Genomic DNA, 20,957 nt, shown 5'->3' on the forward strand with positions numbered 1-20,957 from the left:
CTTTTTTTTTTTTTTTTTAAGCGGGTATTTTTTTAAAGCTTCTATTTGGAACGGGGTCAATATTACACTGAAGATTTAGGACGTCTGGGATGTTTGTGACAGCAACACCGAGCTCAGTACACGCGCCCTGTTGCCGGGAGCCAGGGGTGATGTAGCGAGGGCGGCTGGCGGGCCCGCTGGCCCCTCTCCCTCTCTCTCGGTGCGTGTCTCCGTGCCCCCGGGCCCGGCCGCCGCAGGCGGGGGCTCTCCCGGCCGCTCTCCCTTCCCGCCCGGCCGCGGGGAGGTCTCCTCGGGTCGGGGGAGGCGGGGCGGCGGCGCGCGGCCGCGCGGGGGCGCTGCGGGCCCTGCGCGCGGCCTGGGGGCTGCGCGTGCCGGCCACAGCATTCCCGCTGCCCGCTCGGCGCGCAGCGGCCGGGGATGGGGGAGCTGCCGCCGCCGCCGCCGCTGCTGCTGCCGCTCTGCCCGCGCCCCGCGGCTCCGGCGCCGCCTCCTCCTTGCTCGGCCTGAAGCGCGCTCGCACTCGTGGATCCCGGTGGGGAAGGGGCCATGGGCCGCCTCCCCGAGGCGCGGCGGCTGTGAGGCGGCCGGCGCTCGCTCGGGGAGCCGGGGGGAGAGAGGCTGCCGGCGGCCGGCCAGGCTGCGCCGGGGAAGGGAGTGCCGCTCGCAGCCGGCGGCGTTCGCGCAGGCAGCACCTCGGTGCCGGTGACTTGGGGGTGCCGCTCCCCGCCCGCGCCCGGCCGCGGCGGTGGATGGATGCGCCATGGCCACGCTGGTGTGCCGGGTGCAGCTGCTGGATGACACCGACCCCTTCAACAGCACCAACTTCCCCGAGCCCACCCGGCCGCCGCTGTACACCTTCCGGGAGGACATCCCGCTCGCCACCCAGCTGGCCGGGGTGCACCGCCTCCTCCGCGCCCCGCAGAAGGTACCGGGGGAGGGCAGGGGCATGTGAGTGGGGGGGCACCGGGCGAAGGGCAGCGGCCTCTCCGCAAGAGCCCGGCAGCGGGGATCAGAGGCCGGCGGGCGGCCCCCGGCTCCTGAGGGGCGGCAGCCAGGGCTCCGCGCCCGGCGGCGGGGCTGCCCCGCCGGCTCCCGTGCCCCTGCCGGCGCTTTCCTTTGCCCCGGCAGTATCGGCATCTCCGTAAGTCCTGGGGAGAGGCCCCCGGGGACGGCGGGGGGGTTCCCTCTGCTGCTCTCCTGCGTTCCCAAACGCTCTCAAGGGCAGCTACCGCCTCTGCTTTAGCTGTAGCTGCCTCACTCTTTCCCTAGAAGAAGAAAAACCTCTTCAAAGCAAAGGGTATCAAGTATTCGGTGCCTGTCCTTCGCTAGCGTTGTCTGGGTATCTGGGGATACTGTGGGATAAGGTGGTGTGCCGGGCCAGCCGCGCTGCGCCGGGCACGGTCGCGCCGGCAGGACCCGGGCTTTGCCTGGTGAGGTTTAATGAGCCAGGCAGTTCCAGCCGGGGCTTTGGTAAAAATAGCAGCGTCTGCTGCCCTTGAAACAATCGGTGCTACTAGTCCCTCTTGTGAAGAACTGCAGCATGGCCCTTGTCAAGTCTTACCTATGTCTTCTTGCACGCTTCTTCTAATACATGTGCTGGCATTTGTAGCTCTGCCCTTGAAATCAGGTACCCGGGCATTATCCTTGAATTTTTAGTTTTCAAAGCAATGCCATTGATTGACGTAATAATAATGTCCTTTCATTATTATCTTGTATCTGCATATTAGTTCTGCAGAGTACACCGAAGAAGAAAGGAAAAAATGCCCACTTTTTTTTTTTCCTACAAAGTAAAAGTTGTAAAAGTTTTATTTGCTCTGTGATGAAGTGGGAGAAAAATACTCTCTTAACATCACTTGTTGTATTATGCTCATGGGAGCCTGCGGAAAGATGACAAAGGGCTGTGTGTCCCCTTAGATTTAAGGATATCCAAAACCCCATAAAAGTATTTCAGAGAAAAGCTCATGGAGCAGACAGAAGTTTTGCATTTGTAGAACGGTTTCCTCGCATAATAGTTGCCAAGGATACAGCATCCAGTGAACAGAGCTCTGCCTAAAGCACAAAAACTTTGGAAGCTCTTGGTGCGCTGGGTCAATTCTGTTTTCATGTGCTCAGTCGTCCCCAATTCAGAGAGTGGTCCCATTGTTTTCATGGGAGGCTTTTTTTTTTTTTTTTTTTTTTGGAGTTGGGGCTAATTAAAAGAAAAGCAGGATGGATTCTGACACCTAATGAAGTGATAAAGAGATAGTTTAAAATCTGGATTTAGAGTTAATTCAACCTCATTTTCAGGGATATTTCACTGTGTTATGTTTTGTTTCGGATTGAATACTTCCCTGGCAATTTTTTATAACTCTTAATACTACCAGCACCACCACCACCTTTGTTTAGTGTTTTAGGAGCCAGCCAAAATCCATATCCACTTGTATATACTTAACTCCTGCCCAGTCTTTCTGCGTGCAGTATTTCTCAAGTTTAATTAATGTTTGGAAAGTGGACTTGCAGACTTGGGGTGAGAGATGGCCTATGTCCCTAGAGGTACTGTAATCCTGCAGCTATTGAAAGATAGCTGCACTGCTAGAGGCAAGTCCTGGCCCAGTGAGTTGTTAATCTGAGGTTCTGGCTCTTCCAAATACTTTGTTTCCGTTGTGAGGGTGTAGGCAGGCTCATTGAAATCTGCTTACATGGTTACAGTTACCTTTGTGTTTGCAGAGCCGCCTCTTTCTGCCTTAATTATGTGTCTTGGCTATCTCTTGGCTTCTACAGGGTAAAAAAAAAAAAGGGTTGGTTGATTAGACTTGTTTACCTTTATTCATTATAATGAAAGCATAGTTCCGTGTTTGCACTTGTCGTTAGGGCAGCATTTCTGTGTTTAGCATTACATCTTTGTACCTGTAATTCTATAAAATAAACTGATTTGTGTTGCTTTCTTCTAGTTTTTTTTTTTTTTTTTTTTTTTTTGGGGGTGGTCATATTCTTTCTGCAGCCTTTCCTCAAGACCATATTCACTGGTCATTAGAAGATCACCACATTATTTGACTAAGAATAATTTTGCTCCATTTCATTCAGAGATCAGGGCAAATTCTGATCCCAGAGGAATGCAGCTGTCAAAGCAGAGCATAGGTTGAAATTCAGGTGTCGGTTCACATTGACATATCTGAGGTTTGATTGATTAATTGGTGAGCTAAGGGACTGATGGTCCATTTAGTATCATTACAGTGACTAAAGCAAAATATCTTGAAACAGACCTAGGAGTTTCTAGCTCAAATGGTGTCCCTGCTCATGGCAGGAGAGTTGGAACTTTAAGGTGTCTTTCAACCCAAGCCTTTCTATGATGATGATGATGAAATGCATAGGAACACCAATGTCTAAATAATTTCTGAAGTTTTATAAATTGGTGGCCTTTTTGCCAGCAGGTTTGAATGATCAGTGCTAGGCTTTTTTCCAGCAAGTTTTAATTGCCATCTCTTGACTTAGGTGAATGTTCACTTACTCTCTGAACAGAGCTGCCAGCTTGTTGACTTCACACTACTGGATGATTTGCACATCTTTTAGATGGTGTACTGCTGTGGGATGTACTTGATAGGATGAAGTCAGTGTCAGGAGTCCAGCTCACTTCAGTGGGGTCAGATTTTGCCATTACTGTCTTGAAATTAGTAATGACGACAGCGTAGTGACGGTGGTATTTTTGTAGTTAGTAAAACTTGTATACTGCAAGTCATTGTAAGTTAAACATTATAAACAATTATTATAAACATTATAAACAATTATTAAGAAAACCATTTAAAAAGTAAATGAAAAATGCTTTGACATTCAGACCTATCATAGTATGTCATTAGTAGCTTTTTTGTAACCAACAGATGTTCTAGCTTGATTCCAAAAAGCAGGATTTCTTCACCCTAGTTCTTTGAAAGTACAGCTCAATTTCACATGTTGGTTTTACTGCTTCTTTTCTTTAAACTCACACTTTTACTTGAGTTTGGATGCAAGTCTAGATCTACGCACTGTCTTCTGAGCAGCAGTGTTCTCCGGATACAGCACCTTCTTGTTCACTGAGTTGTGCTCAGTTCTGTCTGGCATACACACTGGGCCTCATGGGGCAGGGCACTGCCATCAGGAATGCTTGTTTCAGCTATCCCCTGTGGTTATGAGTGATTTGGTCCTTGATGATAATACACCATCCTGGTTGACAATGCAATGAAGTACCACAAATTCTGTTACAGTATTTTTAGCCACATCTACAAATTCTTGCTGAGTAACTATGCCACGTTGCAGAGTTTCTGTGGTTTGCCTGTATTGATTTGGCTGCCTAAGGTGCCATTTTGAATTTGGCTTTTATTGTTTATGAGGATTTTAGGTCACTCTTACTGTCTGCTGTATGTAGTAGGACTGGATCTAGTTTGGACTCTGACTTCAGATGTCCCTTTTGCCCATTTCTGTGAACCTTGGGAAAATTCAGAACTGGGTCTAAATTTGTGGCTCAGGCCCTGTGCCAGTAATGCTCTTTGAATCTAATTCGGTACATTGGGTTTGTTGGTTTTGAATTGCTTTGAGTTACTTGATACTTATAACTTGCTGACATAGGGTCGCTCAGGAGAGTAGCTATATATACATGGCCAGTGTCAAGTGGTGTGCTTTTTTTGGAGATCTTCTTCATTATAACTTATCACATAATTGCAGCATGCTGAATATGTTGCCATAGTCTGTTTTCACATGCCACAGTAGTGTTCAGTGTTGGGGCAGCTCTGTAAGAAATACATCTTTACAATAATATAGGACATCACGCTGCCTAATTTATCAAAAAAATGTAATTGAAATACTTTGTGTAACAATGGAAAACAACAACAAAAAAAATATTTCAGTGCATATGGGGTACTGGTGGTGATGGTGTAAAGGAGGGTTATAGTGCCATAAGGATAATTGTTTTGATCTCCTGTTCCTTCTGAGAAAACAGGAGACTACTTCTGTGCTTAAATGCCTTCCAAGAATTTGTAGTTAGGAACAGTGTCATTCAGAAAACTCTGGTATAAGCAAATAAATCCAGTGAGCGCTAGAGGGATTCAGGAGTTTCATTCATAAAGAAGCCATCCACATTTCCATCTTCAGCTGCTGTGATTTAGCCCTACATTTAAGCCATGGCTCACTCTGAGGCATGGTGTGATGTAAACTGATAGCAGAAATAGTTCCACTGGTTGTGTCCTGGCATGGAGCTCAGCCCTGGCATTGAACTCTGTGCCAGGCTATACCCTGGCAGCAGTCTCAATTTTTCTGAGAGCAGTAAGCCTACCAGCTGGCTCGTCTTCCCTGGGTTTTCTTGGCATTTAGTAATAATGCATTGGTCCATAGAAGCTAGGCAGAAAAAGAAAAAAGTGTGGTTTGAATCCTGGTCCTGATGTAGGTACTGGTAAATAGAGCAGCTGTTCTCTGAAGAGAGCATTTTTGGGTTAGTTATTATGTCGTTAATGGGAGCTGAAGAATAGAAGATGGAAACTGGAATATTGTCATTTTCCCAGGGAAAATGAACTCATACTTAAGGGAAGCTGGCTGGTATCTTCTGTGAATGTTGCTGCTGAGGACTGGGAAATATTTTAGTTGAGGGCTGTCAAGACATGAAGGTCTTTCATATTATGCCTGGGGCAGGTGGACATCAGCCTTTTTTCATCCTTCGAGAGAAGAGGGGATTTAAAACAAAGGTTGTTTCCAAAGTATTATGACATCAGTCAAGTATTTCTGGAGCTGACAAATTCCTGTGCTTCAAGAGATTGACCCTGTAGCAGACGTGTGTGCTTGAATTTTATAGGGGATTATTTATGAAGGCAGAGCAGGGTAAGATACTGCTTTGTCTCCTGACTTGACAGCACAAGCTGCATCAGAGTCCTGTGTGAAGCAAACTTTTCTGGAGGAGTATAAACACCTGCCCCAAAGCACAACTGTGAAAAGCTTCAGTCTCCACCAGCTTACTGTCTTCTGCGTTGTGGACCTTCAAAGGAGAAGAAATACCCATAGAACAGATAAAAAGTAATTGTCAAATGCCTGGCTTTACCTCTGGCAGTTTAATTTAAGATGACTTTGAAGTTTTTGCAAGGTTTTTCTGACAAGTTACAGTTTGGACAAGTTGCAGTTCAGTTTAGTTGTTTGATCCAGGCTTAAAAGCTGTGTTGTAAAAGAAGAGGCACAAATCTATCCCAGAGATTCAGTTCCTGGCTTTGACACCTCTCTTGCAGGTCACTGAGTTTGGCTGATCATAGCTCAAGAGCCTTTGTAGAGCTCCGTATCAAGAATGATAGGAGCGAGTGTACTGGTAGCTCTCAGGATTCCACTAAATTTTTAGAATGTAATCTAAATTTTTAGATCACAGATTGGTCAGATGCAGCCTCTGGAAACTCTCATCACCCTGCGTTTCCTGGAGGTTCTTAGTCAAAGAAAGGAGATTAATAGGAAGAAATCTGACCTTGATGTTATCCTACCACAAATCTAGTACTTGCAGTTCCAAATTTTGTTGCTTGCTCTCAAAACCAGTTTATAGATACCTCATTTTATTCAAATTCTTGTTGTGTGAAGATTACTAGTGGATTAACTGAGCAAGAAGCTAAGATGACCGCAGTTCATATCTATGTTGGTAAAGGAATAATCAGAGATGTGGGACTTGGCATGTTGCAATCTCTTCTTCTACCTGTGTTGTTCTAAATAAGAACAAAATTTCTCACAATGTTTTAGAAGAGTTTTCACTTCCTAGTGCATCCACAGCCATCCTGCCTTGCCAGTAATTAGGGTCTAAATGAGAATCCCTTTTCTTTCTGTCTGATCTCACTCACTGGGTTGTGACGATGAGCGTTACAACCTTTGTGCAAATGTATGTGAGGCAACCGGGCTGTAACTCACCCATCCATCACATTGTCACTGGTGACAACCCTACTTGGTTTTACAGTCCATTTCTCTGGCTGGAATTCAGCCAGGACGGGTTGGTACCTCTACTCTTTCAAAAGGTATTTTGTATTTTTGAGTGACCCGCAGTGGTCTGGGCTGGGGCTATACAGCTTCATTGGTAAATGCTGCTTCAGTAGGCTGAACCCATATGCTCAGATATTGCTTCATTACCAGCTCAGAGGAAAGAGTGCCAGCTACTTACACCTCTGTCATCACTTTCCACACAACCTGGATTGCGTTATATTAATATGAACTTCATATTGTATTACAGTTATTAATAAGACAGCAAGGAATGTTGTTACATATTTTTAGCAGTGGAACAAGTTGGGACAATAGTAGCAGTGAGCCCTCTAGTAGGCCCAGCTACCTAGAAACATCTGCAACTGTCTGGCATATGAAACTATTGAAGACTTGGAAGTTCACTGTCCACGTCATCAGCCTAACACATATATACCACAAAAATGCATTGCAGTTTCCAATTTCCAAGTTAAAAAGAAGTAATTCTGTCATTCCTAGCATTTTAAGGATGCTTAAAAAAAAAATTATACCTTTTCCTTTTCTTTTAGTAGGACTATTGACTTTAGCAATCATACTTCTCAACTGACCCTCTATCTATTTTGTGAGGAGGATATTTATTTATTTTATTCCACAGAATCCTGGAAGACTGCTGATTTTGGTCCTGCATGCCTAGTTGCTATCGTTAAATATGGGCAATGCATTATTATTAATCTTTTGGTCATATTGGTCATCATTTTACATGGTAGTGATCATTAGGCTGAACAGAAAGGATTGAGGTGACTGGAAAAGCAGCTTCATCTTCTTTTAGTTGTAGTTCTAGAGGTGTTTATATGACAAAATACATATACTTGGAAAAATGAAACAGTGTTGTCTTGTGTTTACTAACAATTAACTCTAAGTAACAGGATGATAAGAAGAAGCTGCATAAATAAACAAGTAGTAATACAAAGTAAAGTCAGAATTGTAAATACACTATTTCAGCCACAAGTAGCAGCATCAGAGGTAAAGTCGCTGCTCCAACTGCTGGTGAGGTATCTGTGGATTTTGTGTTTAGGTTTTTTTTTTTTGATGGCTTTCTTATTGACAAGGAGAAGATTAAGTCCCTGGACTCTGTCTGGTGGGCTTTCTCTGTGTGTTCAGTGTGAATCACCTGGCATGATTTGGGGACTGGCAAAGAAGGCACTTGAAGCTCTCACAGCTGTGCCAGCCAGGTTGCTTATCTGAGTGTCATATGCCAGGTAAAGCTAGTTGAAAAAGGTCATTGTGTCTGCTTTCTTACTTCATTACTGCAAGGCTTGCAAGGAAAGAATGTAATAGTGGAGTGTGCAGTCAGGAAACCAACAGGAATCTCATCTGTGCTAGTGAAATGCCAAATGGGGACTTCTGCCTGTTTTTTCTTAGTGTGGAACTAAAGTTCTGAGTTTTCTCCAAGTGCCAGTGATGAACCCATTCTAGCTATGGGGTAGACATTAATAGACTTCTAGTATTTGGAAAGACTTGGCATTTTGCAGGTAGTGAAGAAATCGGAAAAAAAACCCCATATCTATGCTCTGTTTATTCAAATACTGCAGCAGCTGCCCCTGGAGCATGACCTTTGACTCCACACACAAAGGGTCGTTATTTTCCCCTTCAGCTCTAGCATTGTGAGGGACTTGGCTTGTGAAAATCTTGAGTCCTCTGCCTTCTTTAAAGGAGGTCTTGGTGTCTCTGTTATGGAAGACCCTTCCAGGTTTGCCAGACAGAGAATTAAGGATACCTGTTTCAGATTCCTGAAATTGTAAGATGTTTCTGTGCTACCCTGCCTCACAGGCAGGAAGGACCTCATTGACTATTGTCTTTAAAAAGCAAGGGAATTTGCAGGATTTTCTTTGTGTTTTGGTTTGGGTTTACTTAATTTTGTTAAAGTTGGTCACCTTCAAAAAGGTGCAAGGACTAGGAAGCTTTATAGTGGTGAGTGCCAAGGAGATGCAGATTCACGTATGACTCATTATGAAACTGTGTCGGTCCTAAGGCTTTCTGAATTTCAGAAGTCCCCCTCATGAAGCACATTTAATCATACTCCTTCCTTTAGGCAACTTTATAGGGAATTGTAATGTGATTTGAAAATAGATGTTTTGTAAAAAAATTGTGTTACTGAGGAAGAAAAGGTGCTGCTAAATTACACTGTGCTTTTCAGTCTCTGCATGTGTTATTTTAGTGTTTTCATCTTCTTTTTCAAGTACCTCTACCATGCTACTAGTTGATTTGAGCTTCAGTTATAAATGCAAGTGACCTGTAATCCCAGTGACTATGAGTAAGGTAGGCAGGCTTCATTCACAGGTGGAAAAGCAGTGTATTTTATTTCAGACAGACATGACTGATTTATCCTAAATGATTAATGTATTGCAATGATCGTTGCTGGTCACAGCTGAAGGACTCTCATCTTACTATGCATTTTTTTGTTCTGGTTTGATTATAATACATAAGGTGTTTTTGTCTGTGATGACACAGAAAGAAATGCATCTCTACTGTCTTTAGTATCCACAGGTGTGTTTGTCTGTGACTTGAGCACTCCTGTAGTATCTTACATACAGCCTTCACTTTATACTGTAGTATTGCTCATTATTTTTCTTGTTATGTCCCCTTTATTTTTGCACAGAAGTGAGCTTGAATAACTGCAAGTAACGCACTTAGATTTGTTATACTTGCCTTGTAAACAGTAATGTGTTCTCGTTTAGATGCTGATTCGAGTTGTTGCTTTTTTTAGCCTAATTAAAAAGCCAGTTTGTCTGCAGTATTATTTCAGCTACTGTATGGTGGTGTTACTGGATGTTGTTCTGCTGTATGTATGCATTATTGTAGTTATGCTTCTTCTAGACTGAGCCTTGTCTGGGAAGAAAAATGCATCATTTTTCTGACAAAGCTGAGAGTTGTGCAGGAAAGTGGTGGAAGAAAATCCTCATCTTTTAGAAGTTAAAGTGTAGTTTCTGAGCCTTAAGATGGGTATCTCAGTTCAGATGCTGCTGAATTATGCTTTTAGGTTTTCTGTCTTCTTCATGGTTTTTTTTTTTTTTGCTTAGTTTTGAAATGTGGATGAAAAACCCACCAATTATCAATGTGAATTTATGTTAAGCCTAGGGTGTGCCCGTATCTTTGAGTTTCTGAACTTATTGTTCAGAGACTCTGAATCACCTTGCTAAAGAAAAGGGATCAGCACTCAAAAATGTACCCTTTGGAGAAATGACCACCTGTAGCAAGTTTGAAATCTGGGAGCTTGTTATAGTGGAGAGAATTATCTCAAGATACAGAATTCTTTCTTTGCTAATTAGATGTGCCCATAATTTATATATGTGTTTATCATGAAAGTCCTCAGAATAGATATGTTTTCCTTTTAGTATTTTTCTCTCTTTCATCAAGGGGTTTGAAGGAATTGTTTCCTAATGGTCATTTGTATGAAGAGGAAGAGGATACTGTTTAGGCTACTTTTCAGAGGCTGTATAAAAAAAATTATTGGTCCTAGGAAACTAGTAATGGAACACAGCCATAAGCAAGCTTTCTCACATCACTGATTAATATTCAGACATAGTTTTAGTGTACAAAAGTCTTTACTGTTTGATGAATCATTTAACTATTCCTAGAGAATGTGTGATTGCATTGTGGTGTGACCTGTTCTTGTTTTGATAGTTTCAAAGCATTAAGTCCTATAGGTCCTGGTCCTGTCTGTTACACAGCAAGGTTCATTTAAAATTTTTTTTTTTTTAAAAGATGTCTGTATAGTTGGATGGGAAAAGCCCAAAAATGTGACTCCTGAAGATTAAAAACACAGCAAGAGTGTAAAATTTTAAATTAAGAGCTAGCACTTGAATGTGTAAAAATACATTTACTTGAAAAATCTTTTTCTTTTCGGTGTTATGAAATACAGCTATTTAACAGCATCCTTGCAAATGTTGTAACTGCTGCCTCAGCACAACAGTTCAGGAGAGCCAGAATGAGGGCAGAGTTGTCTTTTCATTGGCAGCATTCTCAGGCAGGATCGAAGGGGGCTGCTCAGAGTTGGCAAAGCTAAAGATATCTGAACACCTGCCAATGAAGGTAGAAGGATATCGATTTTCAAGATTGCCAAAATGTTGTTTGTCTTTCATAAGCAGTTAATCATATTGAAAGGAATTGGGGTAAAACTGTCATTTGTTTTAATGCTTTCCTTTGTGGTCTGTTAACAAAGATGGGTGGGATGGGAGTGTGGGCTGTGCCCGTAAAGACATCAGCTACCAGGGAGCAGCTGCCTGTCTGGTGCTGCTCCTCTTAACATTGACTCCAGTTTGCCACCACGTTCTCTCAACATGTTTCAGCATGTAATTGCATTGGCCTATATACAGCAACGTGGCTGTCTTGGACATTAATCCTTGCCATTGTAAGAGTGCTGATGGAATTGCAGGCTAAAAATAGGCTGTACTCAGACATGCTGTGCGCTATCAGTTGCACTCTGCTTTGGCAGTCTGTTGGTAACATGACATAATTAAAAGTTGACAAAGGCCATAGGCGGAATGCTGTCCCGTGATTTCTAGGATTTAATGCTTGAAGAAGGTATTTTCTTAACTTGATGAATTTGGCTCACATGGTTATATCTCAAATAAATGACCTACTATACTATTCTTCGATAGCTCTGGTAGGCTGTTGAAAGAATGTTCTTGTCTTAAACCCATTCTTTAGATTGATGTTGCTTCTGTGGGAAAACCACTGGTAATAGAGCATAGCATTTGGAAATCATTACAGTTAGGTGTGATTTGAGTGACAAAAAGGAGATTAGAAATATTTTTCAATGCCATGTAAGTTGAGCTATATTTACTTCCTTTATGTTATTACAGTTTGTCACTGATATTCCAACAAATATTTCAGAAAGATATATGCAGCTGAGAAGAGAGAAATAGCTTACTGTCTTGTGAGTAGTCATTAGCTAGTGTTATTTTAAGAAGTTTCAAGGGAGATGGATTAAAATTATACTTTCATGTTCTTCATCCACCAAATTAGATTTCTTGAAATAAAAACAGTAATCTAAATGTCTGAGATCATTAAACACCAATTCATAAATTATGGTTTGAAGAAATACTTAAAAAGAAAAAAAAACCCAACCTTTTTCTTCAGTGAATTCCTCTGAAGGACTAACCATGAGATGAAGACTGACAGGTACTCAGTCTCTGTGTTTAATTGTTAAAATCAGGGAAGGGAAAGTAAGCTACAAATAATTACTGTAAAAAGATTACATTCTTGGACATTTGTGTGTATATGTAAATGCAATCAAAGTAATATTAATCCTACTTTTGTTTTCATATTGATTATTTGTCAACTTCTTCAAAATAAGTCAAGGCTGAAGTGTGTTCTGTAGGTGAGTCATAGGAGGTTATTATTGAAGCCGTGCCCCTGTGGTACTTTTTAACCAGCTGGATGTTTGACAGTTTAAATAAAGTGACTGATTTCATGCTGTATTTCCATGTGGCTACTAATAAGTTGTATGGCTCAAATTATTTCTGAAGTCAGATTTTTGAGACAAGCAAAGACTTATGGAGTAGAGTGAGGGTACACGATAAGAAAGAAAAAAACTCTATAAAGCTTTCCTGGCCCAGAAACAAGAATACAATCATGAGCAGGTTGCTAGCCAAATTTAGTATCTCTTGTAGACTGCACTTTGTCACCCGTAACTTGAATAGGTGTTATGTCAAGATATTTTGTAGGAGAATCTGTTCTAGCAAACCAAACTCCTTGTTTATTTTTTGATATCTCTGTTAAATATTGATGGATTTTGTTGTGCGAAGTTCTAATTAACTGCTTGGGCAAGTCTCAGTGATTTGGCTTGAATGTTCTTACCATAGCCTGTAACAACATAATTCTGTGAACTTGTGCCTGTCCTACCAGGGAATTTGACTCATGCTTGCTGTTGCAGTGCAATCTGTTTTGGCTTGACTGTAAAGCTGTCACCGCTGGGCAATGACCTGAGTGGTGCTCATATTAGTGTCTGCCTTTATGAGCTACTAATGGAAATGGAAAACCCTATTTATTTAATCAGATGCTGTTGAAGCTAATTACTGTGTTTAGTTTGTTTGTCTTGTGGAGAGGGAGGTGAGTGCAAATCCCCAACCACAGAATGTTTATACAAACACACGGAGGTGTTTGGGCAATTAAAAAGGCCTGTGTAGCAAAGCAGGCTATGTGGTTTGTACCATGTCTCATTCTTCCTACACATCCCATTTCTCCTTTTCAGTATTGCAGCCTGTGCTATATCAAAAGGTAAAAGCTCAGCTTAAAGCTGATATGGGTTTACGTCTTGCTGTGAGTCAGCATCCTCAGGGAGACAGATTTTGATTGATGATAACTACTTTGTTCCTCTTCATGGGTGACACCATGATGATGGGCATTTGGTGGATGGGACAACTGTCTTGAGTAACTAGGGTTTGCTCCTTTCATGCACTGCAGGTAACAGAAGAAGGAAAGTCAGTTATTTTTTAAGAAAAGGGTTATTTAAAAGCCAGAAATAGCGTTGTAATTGCTTGATTCTCAGAAGCAAGTTCTGGAGGGCCATCTATGAAAGGGGTGTGGCTGTAACCTCCAGTGCTAACAAAAGGATAAGCAAGTAAGGAAAGTACATTTGAACTATGCAATACAACCTAATATTCAAAGCCTTGTTGTACTCCTGCCCATATTCCTGATTTACATTTGGGAAATGCTTACTGTTAGTTGCAGACGTGCTTGCGGTGGGTCACATAAAGATGTTTTGTTAATTGTTTGAGGCCACTGAGTGAAGAGCTTCTGTTTGAAGTAGACAAGAGGTGAATCTTTGAAGCACATCAGTATAGGAGGGCAGAACTGGTAGAGCTGCTATGCTAGACCAAAAGGAATTACCAAATAAAAGCTTTGTAATACAGAGAAAGTCTGCCTCACTCTGGATGCACGTGTATGTTTGTGGTATAACGAAGAATGCAAAACAGATTTTCTTTCCTGTATCAAGTCTTGGAAAATAGCCATGTCATCTTCCCAGAGACACAAAAGGTTTTAGGGCATGGACCATTGTTTCTCTGAGTGCAGGAGGGAGTGGATTGGTAGAGGAGAGCAGTGTCTGGAATTCCAGAGGAAGCGTTTCAGCTGAATGTCTCCTAATGGCAAAATTGGCATGACATTTGAATAGCAACATTGCTGCTGCAGATTATAGAGTTAATGTTTTGTTTATGCAGTTTTCCTTTGAGTATTATATTACAACCTTAGCATAGTCTTCTAAAGTACAAAATAAAGTACTAAACGGATAAGCAATCTTTTATTGGCACCTTATTTTGTTCTGGTTCAGGAGAAAAATGGTTTGTACATAATATATTATTTTATGATTTGGAGGCACGGGAATTATTTTGTTGTCTTTAAATTCTTCAAACTTTTTAAAGTGAAAATAAGCTTAAGAAATATGTCTATTGCCAGGGAAAAAGATATGAAGACTATCCAACTTCCCTGAACTAACTGTAATACTTCAGCCAGCCCATGAGAAAAATTTTACAACTCATTTCACTTATGAGTTGATATTCAGATGTTTTATTTGTCCAGATGAAAAATTATATTTACATCATGGTCTCATCGGTGTCAGAGCAGCAAGTGTCTAAAGTTGCTGTCATGAAAACTGACTTTTTACTGTATATTGGGTGAAACATGTTTAAGCCATGGTTTTAATATGCTAGTCCAATGTACTAAAAATGCCCAGTTAGTGCAATAAAACTGTATCTAGATGGACTGTTTTGTCTCAAGTGAAAACCTCATGTGTTTAAAAGTAGCTAGTTGAATGCTTGTTGGAAAAAGTTTTTGGGATGAAAATATTAACAGAATTTATCAGGATAGTCATGTCAGTACCTGCTTAAGCAGTTGATTTTTGAACAGGGCTCTTACCAACATTCAGTTTCCTTTGCCTGAAGGAATCTATATTCATTTCTCATCTCTAAGGAGAGGGCTGCCACTGTTAAATGTGGACCATTCCACATTTGTTTTAAAAATAGAAATCCAGCATACAAGACAATGATGATGTTTGACAATATGACACAAACTACCATCTGCAATCACCCTAGTTTTGGCATGTTGAATCCTATCATTCATATAGGAAAGGTGTTAATGAGACTTCCCTTTGGGATGTACTTCTTTTAATGGGGCTAAGAATCTTCTAACTGTCATGTTTCCTATGAGAATGTTACTGATATTTGAAATTATTATAATGAGTAAGAACTCTGTTTAAAAAGCAGTATATATTTTTGCTATTCAATTCAAGCTGTTTAAACGGAAGAATGTAAAGAAGGAACATATAAATGTGAACCTAAATAAAAATATCATATTAAATTAAACTTTTGATTTGAGAACAAGATTTTTTGAGCTACCTTCATTTTTGGGAGACACATAGAAAATGAAGGATGGCAAGACAGTTGTTTGCAAAATACTTGCTGTTGAAGGAACACACCATGTTGGCATATGTAGTGAAAGACTCTCAAGACATGTAAGGTGCTCTCTGCACAAATGTATTTAATTTTAATCTTATTTAACAGATTGTATCAGGACAGTTGTCAAAGGTGGGGATATTTTCTTCATGCTCCTGATGACACAGTGCTGGCTAGAGCTTTCATTCCAGATCTTTGGTATTTTTCTATGTGTGTCTCCATAGCATAGTGGTGAATGACTGGTACTTGAAAGCCATTTTCCTACTTGCTTAGCTATCTCCACTGAGGTCTTCTAGATATGGGTCAGAGGAGACATTTTTCTTGCAAGTTTGAATCATCTTGAATTGGATGTGGTGGAGTAGTGGGCTATGAGTATGGCCTTAATATGCAGCTCAGCTGGATATTTTAAAAGTTATTTTAAAAGCTGGATATATTAAAGTTATTTTTCCAAGAGCTCTTTATAGTGAAATAATGGCTTAAACAGTAAGTTTCTGTGCACTGTCCTTGTGTAAATTACAGTAATTTTTACTATCCAAATCCAAGGTACTTTTTTCAAACAGATTGTAGATGTCATTTGGATACTGAATGAACATTTAGTGCCTGTATGCATTCTTTATTCTGCTTTTTATTGTGATTATGTACTTCTGTTGTCTATTACCCCTTAGTGGTTTTTTATCATGCTGTCAGATTATTCAGTATTCATAATATAAGAATATGCAGCTTCTGGTTTGTATTTGTCTATTAAGCCTGATAGTTCTTCTTTTTCCTGGAAAAAGTAAATACCCTTATTTGGTATTGCAATTATTTTTTTGTCACAAGCCATCATTTAGGCTTATAATAACAGTCATCCAACAACTTCTATAGGCTTTGCATGAAATCTGTTGCATTTTTTATGTTTTTTGCATTCTACAAACAAATGGAATGCTACCAAAGAATACAGAAGTATGTGAAGCTGGACATGTTTAAGGGTAAACTGGACATGGTTAAGGGTAACCAAAAACCCTCCCAGCAGAAAACCAACCATAGCTAGTAATGATCATGAATCCCTTTCTCCTCACATCCTGTTGAGATTTCAGCAACCACTATGTCTAATCAGGCCAAAGCAGGGTCAGCTTGTCATCATGACACTGTTGCTTAGCAATCAGGGCTGATCTTGCTGGAGTAGAGATTGTTGAATGACTTGATTACACTCTTTGAAAGATGATCATAGTATACCTAAAAGGTCTATGACCAGGGAAAATAATCTCTTGAATGTTTTATGTGAAATATACCGCTGTTCTCAAATTGACTTGTGTCACCTGAAGCTAAATTGGAACCAAGGCTTTAGTGGGAGGGAACCATGGATACTTGGGTTAGCCTTTGGCATTTATGTACTGAAGTTCTCTTATATGCATTTCTGCAGTGGGACCCTCTGTACTGTGGAAGCCTTGTTGTTTTATAAAATCAGTTTTCTGGTTTGGTGTCTCACAACTAAGAGCTGTTTCTGTCACCTGTGCTTGAATGGTTGCCTTTACTTAATAGGGAACCCTACTGCCTCCACAGCTCACAGGGACATTAAGGTATACAAGTATCTTTGCAATTTAGACCATCTCAGAACTGAAAAAGTACTGATGAAAAAGTTACTGCATATGCCCAAGAGATGAAATCTTTAATCCACTGTTTGTCAGAGCAAATGAGGGGAGCCTAATGCTGGGATTGAGAGATCCAGCATAAGCTTAAATTGCAAAGCTTCACTTGCAGGATTTCTGTCTATCATCTATTTGCAGCATTCTTGGCTTTTGTTTTCAGTGATGGACTTTGAGTTGTAGTTCCCCTCAAGCATAAGGACAAAGTTACCACTTACATAATAATTGCAAAGTATAGTAGAAATTGACTGCAGATCTATACCCTATGCTGTTTACAACCCCCCACCTCGATTATTTAATAAGTGGTTTCAAAGGAGAACTGTTTATTCACTAGTAATCAATATTTTCATATGGTTCTGGAAGGGGCAGTCAGGACAAATGAATTGTGTTTATTAACTTTTCTATTGGTTCACAGGGCTTGCAGTTACTCGTCCAGTTACTCATCAGTGCAATTTCTTGTTATAAATATAGTGCAATTTCATATCATAAACACTATGTCTAATTGGAAAAGGAGAGAAAAAAAATCTCAAAGATTTAATTCTCTTACTAGAAGTGTTTTGTGCCCCAATGAATGTAAAATCAAGATTTAAAATTTTTTGCTAGTGCAGCTCAAGATACAACTTTGGTCTTATAAAAATATAAATCAGTTAAATATGATTTTCTCTCTGTGTATTCAGGAAAAAAAAGGTAATTGAGACAAGAAAAGACTGCCTTCAGAGCTCTAGCTCTGAAGACACTCTAAGCAAATCCTTGTAAACTGTGTTGCCAGAGCTTTCTGTTTTGCTCTGGGGGTCAGGAGGTATCGAAGCTGATTCCATGGAGATTTATGGAAGATCTGCACTTATGGTGTGAATGAGAAGTCGGTGTATAACCATAAGTATGATAGAGACCCCACTCCTGTTCCACTGAGAAGAACACTTCTTTGTTTGCTCCCAAAAAATCAGGACCTTCATCTCTTCCTGCTTGATATATCTCAATATATTTTTGTGGCGGTGTAAGAAATGAGTGCAAAATCTGTCTGTTCCTACAGGTGGCCAAGTAGAGTCCCAGTATCTTCTCTGGGAATTGTGCCTGTATATCTATGAGGAGTAGGAGGTGCTGCTGCCAGAAAAATCCAACAAGAGTACATTAAATAAACCTGCAAACCTGGTCTTGTATAGTGCTTCCCAAGAGGACAGCTGACATATTTCCTGTTTAAAAAAAAGCGTGCGGTATTAATTTTTCTTCCCAGCATTGCTTGTTTAAAATTCTTGTGCCACTGTCTCAGGAAAAAAAGACAAAGCTGCCAAGAGAATTAGGGTTCTTTTCTTGGATGGTGAGCCTTTCTTCAGGTCTGAAATAGAAGTAGAAACTCTGAGGCCTGAATGTCAGAGCACTCTGTGATAGCTTAATTGGATTATGTTAACATGACAAAAAAATTGAGAGGGAAGATGGCTGATAACTGGGATACTGAGACAATGCTAGCAAAGGTGGGGAGAAATGGCAGCAGTTGCTGCCTGCAAGACATCCAGAAGTTACCTATCAATGAGGAAAAGCAGAGAGAGATAGGAATTTTGGCTACTGCAATAACATGATCATAAGGGTTCTGCATCTTATTACCTAAAAGATAGGTCTGCACATCCTTACAGCTACAAGACTGTCCAAGGTTTACAGAAATGAAAAGCAGCCCTCATTTCAACCTACTACATGTAATTATAAATAGACATGATGCATTTTTTAATTAGACTCTTTCTATCAAATTTTGCTTGCCATATTATGCCAAACATGGATACAGATATGCAAAACACTTCTAAGAGGAAAATACTAGGAAGATTTAATTGCTGCTCACCCTTTTGAATAATCTCAAATCCATCTGGTGCAATCTGCACCTATAGCCTATGGATACATTTATAATAATCTCATAAGCAACTTGTTGGAAAGAACATATTCATGCCTGTCACGAAAAAAAATAAGTTTCAACTTTTAGATATCTGAGACATCTGGAAAGGCCATGAATTTCCTGGTGGAAAACCTCAGTGAAACATCTGGGGCTTATTTCTCTGTCTAAAACCAAATAACCTGAAAACTGTTTGAAGCATGTATTTAAACATAATAACTACCAGGATGTTTGCTCTACCAGTGAAGAGCAATGAAATGCTTCAGAAAAAAAGGACTCAAAAAGCCCAACCTGAAGTGCCTCTGCTGCAGAAATTGAAGTATCATTTTCAAAATAAAGGAAGAGTAGGAAAGTCTTGCACTCACAGTTGCTTTTTGCACTGAGCTGACACTTAGTGAAAATGTTTTTTTTGTTGGGTTTTCTGTGGGCTTCTTTTGGTGTTTTTTGGGGTGTTGTCTTGTTTTGTTTTTTGTTTTTTATGGAGGGAAAACATGTATTTCTAATTTCTTTGAACCTTCTTCATGCATGACAAAAAGGTTCATTCTTTTCCTGTTTTAGGATGATTGAGTTATCTATTCCTTGCCTGGCCAAGCTGAGCAACCATAGCTGTTGTGTTCTTTTTAATTGGACTTCACAATGGCTTTTGGATCATCAAAAACTTCCTGCTACTTAGGTTGTCAGCATTTTTCCAATCTGTGGATCTTTGTTTGTTGGCTTGTGCTTTGGGTTTTTTTCCTTTGGACCACTGCCAGGATGGGCTTGAATGTTGCCTTGTGCCTTTTTTTTTTTTTTTTTTTTTTTTCTTAATTTATTTTTTGCTCTGGAAGTGAAAAGTCATCCAGAGGTACTGCAGGCAGGGGAAGAGTGAGTATCCATGGCCCCAGGAATGCTCCTGGGTGCCCGGAGTTTCCATGGCCGTGTACCAACTGACTACAACAGGAAAGCACCTGTGGAGACTTTCAAAACTGTCTCCTCTTTCACAGACTGCCTTTTGAATGCACCCCCGGTATTCAGTCCTTGTTTTGCCCCTTATAAATAAAGAAGGACTAGTGTTTCAAGAGGGGACTGTGTGTGCACTGAAAAAATAATGGGTAAACTGTGTGGGTGGTCAAGTCCAGAGAGTGGTGGTGAATGAAGTTGCAAACTAGTTGACAGCCAGTTACAAGTGGATTTCCCCAGAGTTCACTATTTGGACCAGTCCTGCTTAATATCTTTATTGATGATAAATGGTCATCAATAAATAAATGATAATAAATGAGTGGTTATGTGTACCCTTAGGTAAGTTTGAAGACAACACCATGTTGGGCAGGATTGTTGATCTGCTGGAGGCTAGGAAAGCTCTGTAGAGGGATCTGGACCAGCTGAATCGAGGGGCCAAGGCCATCTGCATGAGGTTCAACAAGGCCAAGTGTTGGGTCCTGCCCTTGAGTCACAGCAACCCCAGGCAGCACTACAGGCTGGGGACAGAGTGGCTAGAAAACTGTCCACTGGAAAAGAACCTATGGGTGCTGGTTGACAGCAGCTGGACCATGAGCCAGCGTGTGCCCAGGTGGCCAAGAATGCCAATGGCACCTGGCTTGTATCAGTAACAGTGTGGCCAGCAGGACCAGGGCAGTGATTGTCCCCCTGTACTAGGCTCTGGTACACTGACCTTCTGGGTCCAATTCTGGGCCCCTCACTGCAAAAAAGAAAGGGGGCTACAGTGAGGTGGGAATCAGTCTCTTCTCCCAACTAACAGGACAAGAGGAAATGGCCACAAGTTGCATCAGGGAGGTTTAGATTGAATATTAGAAAAAAATTCTTTATGGAAATGCTGGTCACTGGACAGGAACTGTCCAGACACTGGAACAGGCTGCCCAGGGAAGTGGTAGAGTCATGATTCCTGGAGGTATTTAAAAGATGTGTAAATGTGGCATTTGGGGACATGGTTTAGGGGTTCACTTGGCAGTGCTACAGTTAATGGTTACCTTGATTATCTTAAAGGTCTTTTCCAACTTAAATGATTTTATGATTCTATGAAAGCCAGACAAAAGGATTGGGCCTTTTTGCTTATTGAAAGAACCAGTTTCTTATTTCACTTACAAG

At 41.0% G+C, this 20,957-nt stretch overlaps 1 protein-coding gene across 4 annotated transcripts in view; it reads left to right on the top strand.

Annotated features, from left to right (window-relative positions):
- The first annotated feature begins 452 nt into the window (after positions 1-452).
- Positions 453-20,957, top strand: part of FHOD3 (formin homology 2 domain containing 3) — a 374,768-nt gene continuing 354,263 nt past the window's right edge. For all 4 annotated transcript variants that reach the window (XM_053946675.1, XM_053946685.1, XM_053946696.1 and 1 more), the window contains exon 1: positions 453-925. In XM_053946675.1, the coding sequence (XP_053802650.1) occupies positions 761-925 (165 nt within the window). In that variant the 5' untranslated portion in view covers positions 453-760. The remainder of the gene's footprint in view (positions 926-20,957) is intronic.

This window comes from Vidua chalybeata, chromosome 1 (assembly GCF_026979565.1).
Source record: "Vidua chalybeata isolate OUT-0048 chromosome 1, bVidCha1 merged haplotype, whole genome shotgun sequence".
In the NCBI taxonomy this organism is placed as follows: Eukaryota; Metazoa; Chordata; class Aves; order Passeriformes; family Viduidae; genus Vidua; species Vidua chalybeata.